We start from the raw sequence: 13,961 nt of genomic DNA on the forward strand, positions 1-13,961 counted from the left end.
TCACTGCGAGCGTACACAAGGTGCTGGCAGCCTGGAGCCCGCGGCCGGCCGGCCAGCCGCTGGCGCCTTATTTCGCCAGCGCGGCCGCGGCGAGAATGCACGGCGTGGTCGGCGACGACGACGATGATACCTGCGGCAGGCCGACGACGGAGTCGCGACATGAAGGCAGCCTTGAAGGAGCCAGCGGCAAGCGCTGCGGGCCTCGGCCACTTTCAAAGTGCACTTGCGGCCTCGAGCAGCAGGGTGCCACGCCGGTGGACGCGAATCCCACCGTGGACGCACCGCTCGGTCCGCCCTCGCCCGCGAGCCAACTGCCTGGCCGCAAGGCGGGGCTACTCCACACCTTCTACGAGCCCGAGCCTAGTTGCGCGAAACGTGGGCGATACATCGTCAACTTCAAAAGTGGGCTCCCCCTAATACGAGAGCCAAAAGTCGCACAAAACGGGCTCCCTCATGGCAAGTACGAGATCAAGGAGCCCTGGTTCGGGCTCCCCATTGGCTCCACTCCAGGGCTCCCCAAATTTAGCTTCAAATCTATGACGGGCTCTTCATAGTAATATCTGATTGGCCAATTTTACCTAGACTTAAGGCGAGCAACTTCGCGTGATCGATGCGCCACGCTAGAAGATCGAGCTCAAAGATCACCACACTAGAAGATCTCGCGCCGCTCATATGTGTACAGCCGCTCCGAGGCCACCCCAGCGTCGCCGATCGTCCTTCCTTCCCCTCAAGGAGAAGCCCTCTTTCCTGTGCCTTTTCAGGTTAGAACCTGGAGATACTTCAATGACGGCCAATCATCAGCGAGATATTTAACACAGGTGAGGGGGGAGCCCTTAACGAGGGCTCACAGTTCTGGAGGGTTAACCTATTGAACTCAAGAGCCCAGGAGCCCGAGCTCGCGACTTTTTGGGTTCACCCAAGAGCCCAGGAGCCCGGCTCTCCCCAGGGCTCGTAGAAGGTGTGGGCTACAGACAATGACTTACAAAGCCGGCAGACACAAAAAGCCGGCAGACGAAGTCAAGCAAAGCTTAACATAAGCAAACCAGCCAATCAGATCCAATCAAATGACTTCATCTTTGTATACCATCTGGTTTTGTGTACTTTATATGCTTTCGTGTGTACTTTATGCAACACGCCGTGTGTTTTATGACATTTTTACAGATTTGACGGGAGGGAATTTATCGTTGTTTTTATATAGGAGGATGGCATTAAGCATGCCGGCTTTGTAAGTCGTTGTCTGTACACCAGGCACATCGCCGTATTTCACATCGTCCGTCGCCGCCGCCGTCACCTCAGCAGCGCCGCAACCTGGCCGCGGCTGCATCTACCCGGGCCAGCCATCAGTGGCCACCGCGCTGGCAACCCTGCCCGCGAAGTGCATCGGGCCCTATGCGCGCGCGGGCTGAGAGAGACCGTCCCTGCAACATCGAGCCGACGGTCTGCTTGGCGGCGGTGCACCGTCATTCTTATCCGGCCGACGTTGACCACTGGTTCCGACGTCACGACCGATTGCGTGGGGACGCCCGCTTATCAAACGCCCGCGCGCATTCACACCGCTTACATGTAGCTGGTGCTGGTGCTGCTGCAGCAGCAGCCATGGGCCAGCAGCGCATACTACAGTATCACGAGCGCGGCCTTCATGCCGGCCGGAAGCGGAGACCGCGGCATGGCGTTCCACGCCAGCCATTCCGCAGGCCTCGATCCTGGCGTGGCCTCCGGATCGGATATCGTAGTGATGGGCCGCGCGGGCCCGCCCTCGCTGTCTCATATCACCGCAGACTTGTCTGGTCTTGTCTTGAGGCGCCAGCCTCTCTCCGGCAATTGAGGACGAACATGCGCTGCCGGCGACTAAGTCAAGCCGGACAAGCGGACGCAAATGCGTCGCGCGCCGAGTCTGAAGTGTTCGGGCCTCAGCTCACCCACCCGTGTGTCAGGCGGCCGCGATTTTATCGTCCGGCCGCCACGCGCGCGCCCTGTTACGGCCCCGGGCCCAAAGTTTTGGTGGCGCGCTGCTCCGCTGCCGGCGTCGTTGGGCCGAGGTGGTCAAAGACTCATCGAGGTGTTTAACGGTCCGGAGTGCAGTGACGGGGGGAGATTCGCTTCGTGTCCGCTGCAGCCCGGCCGGCCGACACCAGGCAGTCTGCCAGGCTGGGAGGAGGGAAGGCAGTTAGGATACGCAGCGATGCCGGCGCGCGCGCCGCGATTTGCCTGTGTTTGGCCAACTAGGGTCCCGCGCGAGCTTGCCGGCGCCGGCGCGACTAGCTCGGCAACATGTAGCGTGCGGCCAGCAGCGCGGACGGCGCCAAGGTGCGGCCCTCCACGGATTCAAATCTCGCGGGAAGAGGCGCGCGCGCCAATTCGAAGTGTCAAGGGGGGCGTAATGGCGTTGCTGCCGCCGACGGCGCTGGCCACCGCCGCGCTCTCTCGGCGAGACGCATTGCCGCCGGCCAGCGGAGACCGAGCGCGCTGCAACAGCGAACCCGGCTCTGGGCCGTGGACCGCCGCCTTTCGCGGGGTTGCCGGTCGAGCCGCGGCGGTTGTGGCGCGCGGGTCTCTGGACCACACCAACTGACGGCCAGAGACGCTGGAGCAGGATTCGCTGGCCTTTTCTTTTCTTTTCAGGGCCGCCGCTGCTCACTCTTCCGCCTTCATTCGATCATTTGCCGTGGCGCCGACACTGCTCCGAGCCTAGCTAGCGTCCAGCCCAGCCCTCTCTCTTTTATCTCGACCTTCGCCGCCAGCATGGACATCACCGTTCGCGTCGAGGTGCAGTACGTGGTCCCCGAGCACGCGCTCATCCGGGACGTGCTGCAGATGTTCCGCACGCCCGCGTGGGTGCGCTTCATGGTGCGCTACATCTCGCCGCACCTCAAGAACGCCGCGCCCGCGGACAAGTCCGTCATGGACAGCCTGGCCGCCTGGACCGTCGGCCACCACCAGCGCCCGGCCGCGGTCGGCGCCAAGCGCGCGTGCAGCTCTGGCACCAAGCGCCCAATTTCCAGCGTCTCCTCGGCCTCCCCGTGCGCCGACGACTGCGTCATCTGCCTGAGCGAGCTGCAGAGCGGCAACGACGAGTTCGTGGCGCTTCCCTGCGGCCACCAGTTCCACCTGCCGTGCATCCGCTCGTGGCTCAAGCTGCGCAGCACGTGCCCCAGCTGCCGCTTCCAGTTCCGCAAGGCCTTCTCGGGCAGCTACGCCGTGCGCACGCTCAACTCGGCGCTGCTGCTCAAGCAGGAGCACCGGCCGCTGCCCAAGGAGGAGATCCTCAACACGTGCGTGGGCCGCGAGACCGTGCGCGCCGTCGTCAACGTGACGCTCAGCCAGATCGCCGCGCACGCCAAGCAGAGCCAGTACCCGTGCGTGCTCAACGCGCTCATGATGCACTCGAACGGCGACAGCTTCACGGAGGCCGCCGCGCCCGACGCGGCGCTGGCCAAGAGCAGCGGCGACCACGAGCGCGGCGACGACGGCAACAGCGAGCCGCGCGCCAAGCGTCTGCGTGTGGCCTAGATGTACCAGGAGGACTGTAACTTGACTAGGAGACGTATGTAAATTATTGCTAACAAAGAGAAGCTTTTCGCACGGCCGAGATAGAGGCGTGTCCACATTTCGACCCGAGTTCTTTCGGCATCGGCCTTGGAGGGCATCGAACGCGGTCTGTCGCGGGGCCAACCAGCCGTGGCATGGAGACCTCCGAGCCATAGAGGTCACGCCAAGTTGACGTTGGATATGTGACGTGCGCCAACTTGAAGTTTGTATCGACGGAACCTGGCACCAAATTTTTGGTCGGGTTCCAGAATGTGGCCAAATCGTTTACGTCCCGGCCGCTCTATGTTCGGTTCACTTGGGGTTTGTTTGGAGCGGTGGTTTACAGCGGCCAGCGTCGCGCTCGACGCGACGACCAATTGATATGATGCCTGGCTTCGATTACGCGTGTTGGAGGCCCGGGATTACAGTCCCCGGCGCCAACTGCAAGGTGCTCGCGATGGCCCGCACGCGATTTGCGCTCGTCGCGGCGATGAGAGCGACTTGACTTGGCTACACTATGGTCCGTCTGAGGGCGGGCGGGGCCACGTTTCGCGCGCGAATTCGAATTCGAAGCAGGCCGGTCCGCTGGGCTGGCTGGCTGGCCGAGCGAGCGCCCTTGTCGGCCACGGCATCGGAGACCTGGATGCGACACCGGCGAGCGAGCGCGGACTGAGCCGGATCCGTCTTCGCCGGCAAAGTCCCTCGGATGTGCGCGCTTCGGGTTCCCTCCCTCCCGGCGCGGCCTGATTTTCAGCCACCAGGGACACGCTGCCGGCTGGCGCGCCGGCGCCGTGTCGGTCGCGACCAGCCGACGCGCTTGGCGTGTTGTCCGTGTCCGCGTTGACTGCACGGACGCAGGGCTGACCAGAGGGCTTGTCTCTATGCGCGGTCGTTCCCACCCCCGCGCCGCCCCACCGGCCCGGTGGGCCACCGCCGGCGGTCCAACGCTCTCCATCACAGCGGAGACCGTGCCGTCGCCACTCGATCAGTCTTGGGCTCTGCTGCTGCAGGTTGCATGTGTACCGCGGCCTTTTTCACATTCACAGCGCGCGCCACGGCCACGATCACGGCCAGTTAGTCGAGGGCAGCTTGGCGCAGGCACGTCTGCGCGGGCACGTCCCATGATGCAAACAGCGTCGCCTTTGCCTTGGCCGACCAGTCCAGTCCACCATCCGCTGCCAGTGCAGGCACTTGAAGCGAGCCGGGAGCGCGCGCCCCGTCTCGGTGAGCTGCAGTCATCGGCGCGCCCGTTTCTCGCCGAGAGCTCGTCAATACGTGCTGAACACGCGCAAATCGGCTCGGCCGGCTCCGGGCCCTCGGAGCTCAAGCTCTGGCGGCTGCGCGCGCGCTCGACACCGCTGACGAACGCACGAAAGCTCCGGCTGGAGCACGGCAGCCAAGTGCTCGCTGCGGTTGGATGGTCTTTGGGCTGCACAGGCGGCGGGAGCGCTGAGGCGGACACCTGCAGCTGGAGGGTCAGGCAGCGCTGCCGGCGCACGGCCAGCTCGCCCTCCGCCGAGGTGAGTGTACTCGACGCGTCGATGCCCGAAGCCTCGCCGGTGCCCGCGTCGCTGCCGACAGCAGGCAGCAGTTCCTGAGCTTCCACCGGCGGCTGCTGGAAGCTCGACAGTCAAGTTGAAGTGACACGGTACCACCGATATAGACGGCTACAGTGCAGAAAGTTAACATGGTGGACACAACGCGCGTATTTGCTGTAGGCGTCATGTATTCCATCTATCCTAGCCGCTGGCAGCTACACGTACGAGAATTCTGGCAGAGGTAAACAGCGCGCGCGTGGGGGGGGCATCTAGCGCCCGACCAAGCTCCCTAGTCCTGATAAACGCGCGGCTCCTCGTTTATCTGCCACAGCATGAAAGACTTGACGTTGTCATTGAGCCCGTCCAGCGCCAAATTGGTGGGGAAGTCCTTCCCCGTGGTGAACCAGGCCTTGACGATGCCCTTGCAGGATCGCTCCGAGTAGAAGGCGATCTTGGATTTGCCCTCGAACCGGCCAGTCGTGGGCAGATTCTTCCACGTGATCGATGACGGCTTCCCAACGTTATCGTTGTAGCAGGTCTGCCCCATGAAAGCCCGACGAACCTGCACCGCGTTGCCGGCAAAGTTCGCTTTATCCCAGAATACCACCACGCTGTTCTCCGCGTCGGTGCTGTGGGGAAGACTCAACATGACCGCGAACAAGACAACCAAAGCAGGGTCCGAGGCATGGGTGCGAGACAAAGTAAAAGTGAAGAACTTCATCCGTTGCCTGCCGCTCAAGTCGCTCAAGTGCTGCTGGTGTCACTACTGTATAGATTCGTTCTATGGTTATATGGTTACATGGAGCGTTCCAAAACATTATTACAGTACAAGGATTCGATCATCCAAGAAACTTGGTTAGGGACTTGATTTCCGTTGCAGTCAATTATTGTTCTCCCTCCTCTCGCTTGGCTCTTGCCTGTTCTGCACGAACTCGACACCACCCACTTAGACGACGTCGCGGACGATGACGTCGGGCAACCAGCTCGTCTGCAGCAGCATGAAGGACTTGACTTGGTTGTCGATACGGTCCAGTTCCAGGTTTCTGGGGAAGTCCTTCTCGGTGGTGAACCACGCGAGCGCTTTGCCCTTGCAGTCGTGCTTGGTGAAGAAGGCGATCTTGGCTTTGCCGCCGAAGTTGCCAGTCTTAATCTGGTTCCGCCACGTGATGGACGACGGCTTGCCCACGTTGTCGTTGTAGCAGTACTGCGGCTCCAGCGTGCGGTGGAACTGCCACTTCTCACCCTTGAAGTCCTTGTCGCCGTAGAAGGTGAGAATCCCGTCGTACTGCGCGTGCGAGTCGATGCTGGCGATTATGACGGCGGCGAGCGCGACGACGAAGTAAATCAGTTTGGGTAGAATGGGGGTACACATCGGTCGGCACGCTGATGCTAGCTGGCACTCTTCACGGCAAGTTTAAGAATGAGGACTCGGCTCCTGGAAGCCTCTGGTAGTTTAATCATTTGATGTTGTCATTCGGCCACGGTAGACCCCCCCCCCCCAATAATGCTTTCATTGAATTCACCACCCGTAACCACGTCCTACATCTGTGTTCTCGCCAGTTTGCCACAAATTGAGCGAGTTGATTTTGTTCTCGTCGACAACTTCGGGGTAGTCAATTTTTCGTAATGGAATAAAGTCTAACATCAGTCATTTTTGTATATTGAGCTGATCTTCGGATGTTGTAACGCCGCACCGGATGACGTTCGTGATCGCCGCATTATTTTCCAGTGATCGACCATTACGTTTATCAGACCATCGAAAGTTAGCGGAGTTTTACGGAGTTTTGATGAAAGACCTAAGAAGCAGATAGTGTCACAATAGCGTCGTCACGCTATGGGCATGGTAGCACTTGAGCAGAGGATAGTAGTAACTGAAGCACTCAGGCAAGATGCCGTCGACGTTGCAATCAGCACTCGTTGTTCTTGAACAGGTAAATTGAGATCTGATTGAATTAGACGTGCTTCCCCAACTAGTTTTCTTCTAGCTAGCCTACACAACTCACTCAGTAACTCTTCATACAAACATGCAATGTTAACATGCAGGATGGACTCTATCCGCTACTAATTGCCGTGTTCAACTTGATAGCCTTCGCGTTCGAGCTAGGATGAGTAGGATCTGCTAGCAGTCCTTGATGATACCATGACAGATAGTCGCGGCAGCCTCGAACTTGTGAGACGCACGGATGGCCCCAAAAGGCCTACCTGAGGCTGGCTTAAGCCCCTTCGATACGCAGACGGCGTTTGCTTTTCTTGAAGAAGCCTACAAAACGCTCCAGCTTCTTGAAAAGGAAATTGGCAACTCGTACGACTTTTGAATTGGCATTTCCTCGTCGTCCGCCCCGAGTTTGCCCTTCAGCTGCTTGAAATCAGACTCCTTGTACTGCTCGACCTTGCCGAGAGGGACATGCATCTTGTCCGTGACGGCGCCGTCTTCGACATGATAGAGATCAGCGTACAGTCCATCTTGCGTGGTGGTGGCCTTGGAAGCGGTGACAGCAAAGTTGTCGCTGCTAGCGAGCAGAACGACGGCGACAGCTAGCAGGGTCTCGGTCAAACGCATGGTGATAGTTGAGTGTCGTCGGAAGTTGTTGTACTGCTTGGTGCGGTGGAGTGCCAATTCAAAAGTGAAGTCCGCTGTGAGTGGAGACTTCGAGAGTTGACGGAAAGTAAGCTCAGGCAATCGCGGACGCACATCCGAAGCCACACGGACATCGTATCAACGGATACGATGCGCACATGTCTTGACCATAATACCCTTTGCCGACCAAAATGTTAACCTTTATCACCCCGCGAAGGGACTGAGTACATAATGATGAGTACTCCAGCAATTGTCAACGGTGAGGGCAGCTTGGATAAACAGCAAATTGCGTTGTAGCTCATTATGTGTCATGCTACCGAGCTACAGCCTCCATGGGGTGGCTTACTACCAACTGATCCCAAGTTAGTGCTGGAGTAGACGTTGCTTTTCACTTTCAAGCTTGGCGAGAGCTTGGGTGGCGTATCCTTGCGAGTCGTTGGTAGGCGAGACGCACGTCGGCCAGCAGCCGCAAGTCACGCAAAAGTCCTGTTTCGGATGCGAAAGCTCGAAGCCGCACCCGGGACAAAACACGTTCGGACTTTCCGCTGACTCCTCCAGTCCGTGCGCTTCCACCTCCCGTTTGGCCTCGTTGAACCTTCGGCGCGGTACATTTACCAGATCCCCATTGAAAGCGCTCAAGAACGCCTGGAAGAAGTACAGATGCTCTCGGTCGCGGATGTACACGCCGTGCTCTCGGAAGACGGCGCGCTGCTGCTCGGCGAACTCTTCATCCGTCCAATGCGAATCGAAGTACCCGAGCCGCAGTCGCGTCGTGCCGGACCCGGCCTCGATGGGCTCCTTGGCTCGCCACTGGGAGAAACTCTCGGGGAACGCCTGACGCAGAATCAGCTTACCATGTACTCCTTGCTCCCCGTCACGCGGCACGGGCGTGCGTTCGCCGACCATGTCGCTCTTGTTCAGAGTTTTGGAGAAGGCCACCACCCGAGCGTCGAGGTATGGACTGATCACCTCAATTCCGAGCTCTCTCGCGAGTTTGGCCGTAGTGAACTGCATCGTGGCAGTGATTCGCTCGCGGTACTTGTCTAAAGCCTCCTCAGTCATGCCATGGTAGAACGAGTAGCCACAGAATACCTCGTCCGCTGCATCACCAGTCACGAGGTGCTTGACACCGCGCTCTGACGCCTCTCGTAGCGCTTCGTAGATGACCAACGAGTTGCGTAGCTCCATCGGGTCGCACGTGCACAATAGACGCGCTACTTCCGAGGAGTTCTCCAGTAGAGCGTCCAAAGTCACGCGGAGGATGTGATGCTGCTCGATCGACACGTTCTCGAGGCGCTTGAAGATGTTGGCGGCGAAAACGGCGTCTTGGGCGGTTGGATCCGCTTGGACGGTCAGCGCGTGGCGAAAGCGTAGGATCGGACGCGCCTTGGCCGTCTTGTCGAGCGAGATGGCCATGAACTCGTCGTTATTGCTATCAGCAGCAAAGTCTTGGTCGCTCGCCTCGGACAGTATGGAGGTATCCAGTCCTGCACTGAGCAAGATGGCATCGATACCGTCTGGGAACCGATCGCGGATTTCGTGAAGCACTTGCTGCAGCAAGCGACGACACTCCACAATCTTCGCAGACGGCGGAGCGCGAACGTAGTCCAGGCAGAGATTCTCTCGGCGAGCCAGCACAGTGCGCTGGAGAATGCGTACATCCTTCGTGTAGTGATACAGGGTCTGCTCGGACGAGTACATTTGCGGGTGGTTGGGAGCTAGCGACAAGCGTGGCAGTGCCCAGGCACGCCACGCATCCGGCGGAATGCGCCCATTTCTTGGCGTAGCAGCGCTCTGAGCGAACGCCTTTTCCATCTGAGCAGTGAGAAGCTTGTGGAGCTTATCGTCATGCGAGCATTCGTCCGGTTGCGGCACTACACTCGCTTCTCCACGGACCAACGGGCCAGCTTGGTCCTTCTTTTGCCCTTCGTGGTCGTCTACAGCATCGACGCCTTCAACTCCCAGCACCACCGCACAGCGGAACGCCATCCACGGACCCAACACTGGATGCAGACAGAGTTGCGACGGCTACACTCAAATCAATCAACCAGCACGATCAGAGCCACCCCCACCGAGACAAAATCTGAAGCTCTGTAAATGCAACGCACAGGACAGTGCGAGACAGCCCGAGCTGCCAGCGCTACCTTCTGCGCCAGGATCATCTTGCCCGGCTCCGTGTCCGCCACCCAGTACACCTATAATACGCAACATGTTAGAGACCTCACTTCAACTTCCGTTGCTGCACGGCACCTTTGCGTCTTCGAAAGCTTTATAGGTGACACCCAGCTCTTCCAGCGAGGAGGTGACCGTTTGCTTGACGTATCGGTCCACCGGGTCGTCCTGTACGCGGCCGTCGTTCTGCTGCATTTCAAGCTCCAGGAAGTCTAGGAACGGGTTCCACAGAGCCTTCGAGTTGCCCACCAGCACCAATAAATGGGACGATTGAGCTCCATTTGGGCTGCTGGGGACTGGCAACTTAAACCGCGTCAGTGGGGACGCCGCCTCTGCGGAATGGTCCTCCAGATAGCGGTTGTAGCACTCCACGGACGAGGGGATCAGCACGTCTAGTCCCCTGACAAACAATCACAGTGGCGTTTAGGAGAGATGGGTTCTAATGGCGCCGAGCAATTAGCACAATACCGACGTACTTGGCCGCGAGCGCCGCGTGCAGCAGCGCACACACGCCCCTCTGCTCGAGCATGATCTTGTGGCTGGAATCGGAAATAGGCGCACGCGACGCTTGTACACATGTAGCCATCTATCATACCGGAAGTCTTTTTGCCAAAATGTGTTCTTGCCGACCCAGCCTGCATGAGCATTACTGGGCAAGCCAAATTGCCTCCCAACCGTGATGAGGAGGCCTTACTATCTTGGCCCCGACGGCTGAAGCGAATGCTATTGACCGTCCGCCACTCACACCCAGGGCGCAGGCCCTCAATGCACAAGGGACCCAGACGCTGAGCGACGAAAAGCCGGAGTCCATTACCGCTGTCGACAAACTAAAAAAAGGAGACGTCGAACATAGTGAGCAATGCTCACTGAGCATGCACAGTGACGCCGGAAACCAAACGCCGCTGAAAGCACACGCGCAGCGTGACAAAAAGCTGGTGGCTCATGCGTCCTTCACGCATGATTGTCACGAACTCCATATCGCTTTGCCGGCGCGCTGGCGCACCACCGCACCATCAGCCAGCGAGCTCCATTTCGAGGTGACACCGCCGACGTTTCTGAAGTTTTTGACACGCTGCTTCGAATCGGTTTGATTGGTCGCGACCTGGCCCTTCTCGAGCACATCGACTAACCGAATTTAGATCCTATATCCTGCTATACGCGATCGTAGCGAATATCCAAGGGTAATTTTAAACTGCTTAAAATAGTCAGAACTGCAAATTCCGATTCACCGCATAACAACATTATTAAACGAAGCATATATTAAAGTATACAAAAATCTCTGCGGTGCAACTACAACTTCAGATTTGAAGTGACTGATAAATGATGAGTAGCGATCGGCTGCATGGAGCCGATCGCTTCCTTCCCTCCGTGAGCTCATTTCGCAACTCGCAGCCTCCCGCCCAAGATGACCAGCAGCCAGATCCAGATCCCCGTCGTCTCCATCATCCCCGGCATCGGCGACGCCGTGCGCCAGCAGCTCTCGTCGCCGGCGGCCGCTTCGACCTCCGCGGGGAAGCTCTTCCAGGCGTCCCAGCTGGAGATCGTCGACCTGCCGCTGCCCGTGGTGTGCCCTCCGAGCGCCAGCAATAACCACCAGCCCAAGGGCGCAGTGGGCGCACCCGCCCCGACCACGCCCGAGTGGAAGCTCGACCCCAAGCAGCAGCGGATCCTCGAGGACGCCGAGGTGCTCTTCATGGACGCCCACATGGCCGCGCCGCTGCTGCTCGCCCCCAAGACGAACCTGCCCTTCGAGCTGCAGCACCTGCTCAAGAAGGTGCAGTGGGTGCAGGGCACCTACGCCGGCGTGGACTCGTACCACCAGTTCCCGGAAGCCCCGGCCGACCCGGACTTCACGGTCACTCGCGCTGGCGGGATCATGCCCACGGCGTTGGCGCAGTTCGTGTTCGGCTACGTGATTGCCATCGAGCGCAAGCTGTTCAAGGCCAAGGAGTTCCAGGAGAAACGCGAGTTCGCGCGCTGGGAGCTCAAGTACCGTTCGTTCCGGCAACTGACGGTCGGCATCCTCGGCCTCGGTGACGTTGGCCAGGAGATTGGGCGCACGCTTAAAGCTTCTGGGTTCCAGGTGGTCGGGTTCAAGCGCCGTGTGAGTGATGAGGACAGGAAGGCGTTGGCCTCGAGTCCCGACCGCGTGTCGAATAACCTGAGTGAAGTGCTGGAGCAGAGCGACTACATTGTGAACGTTCTGCCCAGCACGGACGCGACCCGCTACCTGCTGACTGAGAACACGCTCGAGGTGTGCCGCAAGAAGCAGCCTGTGTTCATCAATGTCGGCCGCGGCGATGTGATCTCGGAGGAGACGATCGTGAACGCGCTGGAGAAGGGACTGCTGTCGAAGGCGGTGCTGGACGTGTTCGAGAAGGAGCCGCTGCCGAAGGACAGCCCGCTGTGGACCCACCCAAAGGTAATCGTGACGCCGCACATCGCTGGCACGGTGTTCCCGGAGGACGTGGCCGACGTCTTTGTGAAGAACCTCAATCGCCGCCTTGAGAAGAAGCCAGTCTTGTACCAAATGGACTGGTCGAGCGGCTACTAGGCTGCTTCGACGTAGGCAGCATCCTCAGCTTTGTGTATTCGTAAAAAAAAATCGATATGAACCTGAACAAACGGGAGCGTGAGGCACTGTAGAACAATCATGACATTCAGAGTTTTCGGTTTGGAGACACACAGTGTCCACGACTACCAAGACGGCACAAATTGCAGGAAGACGGAAGCCGTCCTACGCTCATTCGATACGCAGACGACGGTTGCCCCTCCGAAAGAAGCCAAAAAAGCGGTCAAGACCCTTGAAAAGCGAGTCAAAGCCCTTGGGGACACGAACTGCAGCTCGCTCCTCCTCGTCGTTCGCCCCGAGTTTTTTAGTCAGCTGCTTGAAGTCGGTGTCTTCATACTGCTCGATCTCGCCGAGAGGGATGCGCATTTTGCCAGTGACAACGCCGTCTTCGACGCGGTAGAGATCGGCGTAGACTCCATCTTTTTTAACGGTGGCCTTGGAAGCAGTCGCTGTCAGGTTGTCGGTGCTAGCGAGCAGAACGACGGCAGCAGCGAGCAGAGTCCCGGTCAAACGCATCTTGGTCAGGAGTTGAATACAGCTGAAGGTTCTGCTATTGCTTGGGGTGGAGGAGCGCCAATTTGAATGTGAGGTCCGTGGAGGGACCTACAGGTCTGTCCAGGAAATCGCGGGCACACATCGAAAGACACATCAACCTACGAGCGGAAGCTTATCGATGAATATCCGGTGGGATGACGCTTGTGTGTAATTCGTCTCCCGATCGTAAGCATTCTGCAAGGATGGACCAAAACAGCTTTCTGCTGCTTTACCGGCATCCAAACGGACGAGCGGTCGTGCGGGATCCCAAGCAGGATGAGATCGACTTACATATTATTACATACAGTTCGTGTCCAACATGTTCTAAACATGTACAATGTTTCGCCCCTAGCCAATTATCCTCTTGAACGTGTAGCGCTTAGCAGTTACTTGTTTGACGTTTTTCTACATGTAGATGGAAATGCAGGTTGGTGCGGATACGTATTGGTACAACACGCTCAGTAGCGAAAAAACAAACACTGCTTAGATATACAGTCCGACGCATGCTCAACGCGATGATTCCTTGTGCTTATTACAGTGATCTTATGGCATTGCCTTCACCGTAATCAGGTCTTGCACATCCGTGATTAATTGCACGTGATCTCGCACTAGCCGAGCGCCGCCGCTCCGCGGCGGGGATTTTTAGTTAGTTGGCGCTTCGCTCGCTATGCTCGCTCCGCTACTGGAGCAGGCTGCCTACGCTTCACTACGGCAGTGGCGGACCCGTTCCGCTCGCCTCGTCGGTTCGCTGCACTACTCTCAATGTCAGGATAGTACTACAGAGGCTGGGGCGGGTCCTGCGGCCCCGTAATATCGTGCCTTCGCTGCGCTCGGCAGCTACTCGTACTTAGTAGGATCCGTACTTAGTGAATAAGCGTGGACGGACGGACAGCGCGTCTTTCTGATTGATTCTTTAGATAGATAAGGGATCACAGGCTGTGAGTACCAGCGCCGGTGTTGTACAGTGTACGAATCTACTATTTACAATTTATTTGCATGCGGTCTGTATTTCGAGCAATTTGCAAGGATTCGCCATCGT

At 58.3% G+C, this 13,961-nt stretch overlaps 8 protein-coding genes across 8 annotated transcripts; 3 read left to right on the forward strand and 5 right to left on the reverse strand.

Moving 5' to 3' along the window:
* Positions 1-95: 95 nt before the first annotated feature.
* PHYSODRAFT_328476 (hypothetical protein) lies at positions 96-2,572 on the forward strand (the record flags this gene model as incomplete). Its single annotated transcript, XM_009524779.1, has 4 exons — positions 96-389; positions 1,568-1,787; positions 1,854-2,069; positions 2,343-2,572. 4 exons carry the CDS (start codon positions 96-98, stop codon positions 2,570-2,572), a joined length of 960 nt encoding a protein of 319 aa, XP_009523074.1.
* A 170-nt stretch (positions 2,573-2,742) lies between these two features.
* Positions 2,743-3,510, forward strand: PHYSODRAFT_298519 (hypothetical protein; the record flags this gene model as incomplete). The annotated part of the gene is made up of 1 exon (XM_009524780.1): positions 2,743-3,510. One exon carries the CDS (start codon positions 2,743-2,745, stop codon positions 3,508-3,510), a length of 768 nt encoding a protein of 255 aa, XP_009523075.1.
* Positions 3,511-5,355: 1,845 nt separating this feature from the next.
* On the reverse strand, positions 5,356-5,715 carry PHYSODRAFT_246040 (hypothetical protein; the record flags this gene model as incomplete). Its single annotated transcript, XM_009524781.1, has 1 exon — positions 5,356-5,715. The coding sequence occupies one exon, from the start codon at positions 5,713-5,715 to the stop codon at positions 5,356-5,358; it is 360 nt and encodes a 119-aa protein (XP_009523076.1).
* Positions 5,716-6,012: 297 nt separating this feature from the next.
* On the reverse strand, positions 6,013-6,438 carry PHYSODRAFT_245796 (hypothetical protein; the record flags this gene model as incomplete). Its single annotated transcript, XM_009524782.1, has 1 exon — positions 6,013-6,438. The coding sequence occupies one exon, from the start codon at positions 6,436-6,438 to the stop codon at positions 6,013-6,015; it is 426 nt and encodes a 141-aa protein (XP_009523077.1).
* An 888-nt stretch (positions 6,439-7,326) lies between these two features.
* PHYSODRAFT_328480 (hypothetical protein) lies at positions 7,327-7,626 on the reverse strand (the record flags this gene model as incomplete). Its single annotated transcript, XM_009524783.1, has 1 exon — positions 7,327-7,626. One exon carries the CDS (start codon positions 7,624-7,626, stop codon positions 7,327-7,329), a length of 300 nt encoding a protein of 99 aa, XP_009523078.1.
* A 381-nt stretch (positions 7,627-8,007) lies between these two features.
* Positions 8,008-9,345, reverse strand: PHYSODRAFT_495649 (hypothetical protein; the record flags this gene model as incomplete). The annotated part of the gene is made up of 1 exon (XM_009524784.1): positions 8,008-9,345. The coding sequence occupies one exon, from the start codon at positions 9,343-9,345 to the stop codon at positions 8,008-8,010; it is 1,338 nt and encodes a 445-aa protein (XP_009523079.1).
* Positions 9,346-11,221: 1,876 nt separating this feature from the next.
* Positions 11,222-12,370, forward strand: PHYSODRAFT_313060 (hypothetical protein; the record flags this gene model as incomplete). The annotated part of the gene is made up of 1 exon (XM_009524785.1): positions 11,222-12,370. The coding sequence occupies one exon, from the start codon at positions 11,222-11,224 to the stop codon at positions 12,368-12,370; it is 1,149 nt and encodes a 382-aa protein (XP_009523080.1).
* Positions 12,371-12,604: 234 nt separating this feature from the next.
* On the reverse strand, positions 12,605-12,904 carry PHYSODRAFT_420517 (hypothetical protein; the record flags this gene model as incomplete). Its single annotated transcript, XM_009524786.1, has 1 exon — positions 12,605-12,904. A coding segment is annotated over one exon (300 nt), but the record flags the coding sequence as incomplete, so codon positions are not given.
* Between the last annotated feature and the right edge of the window lie 1,057 nt (positions 12,905-13,961).

Source organism: Phytophthora sojae (genome assembly GCF_000149755.1).
Source record: "Phytophthora sojae unplaced genomic scaffold PHYSOscaffold_3, whole genome shotgun sequence".
Classification (NCBI taxonomy): Eukaryota; Oomycota; class Peronosporomycetes; order Peronosporales; family Peronosporaceae; genus Phytophthora; species Phytophthora sojae.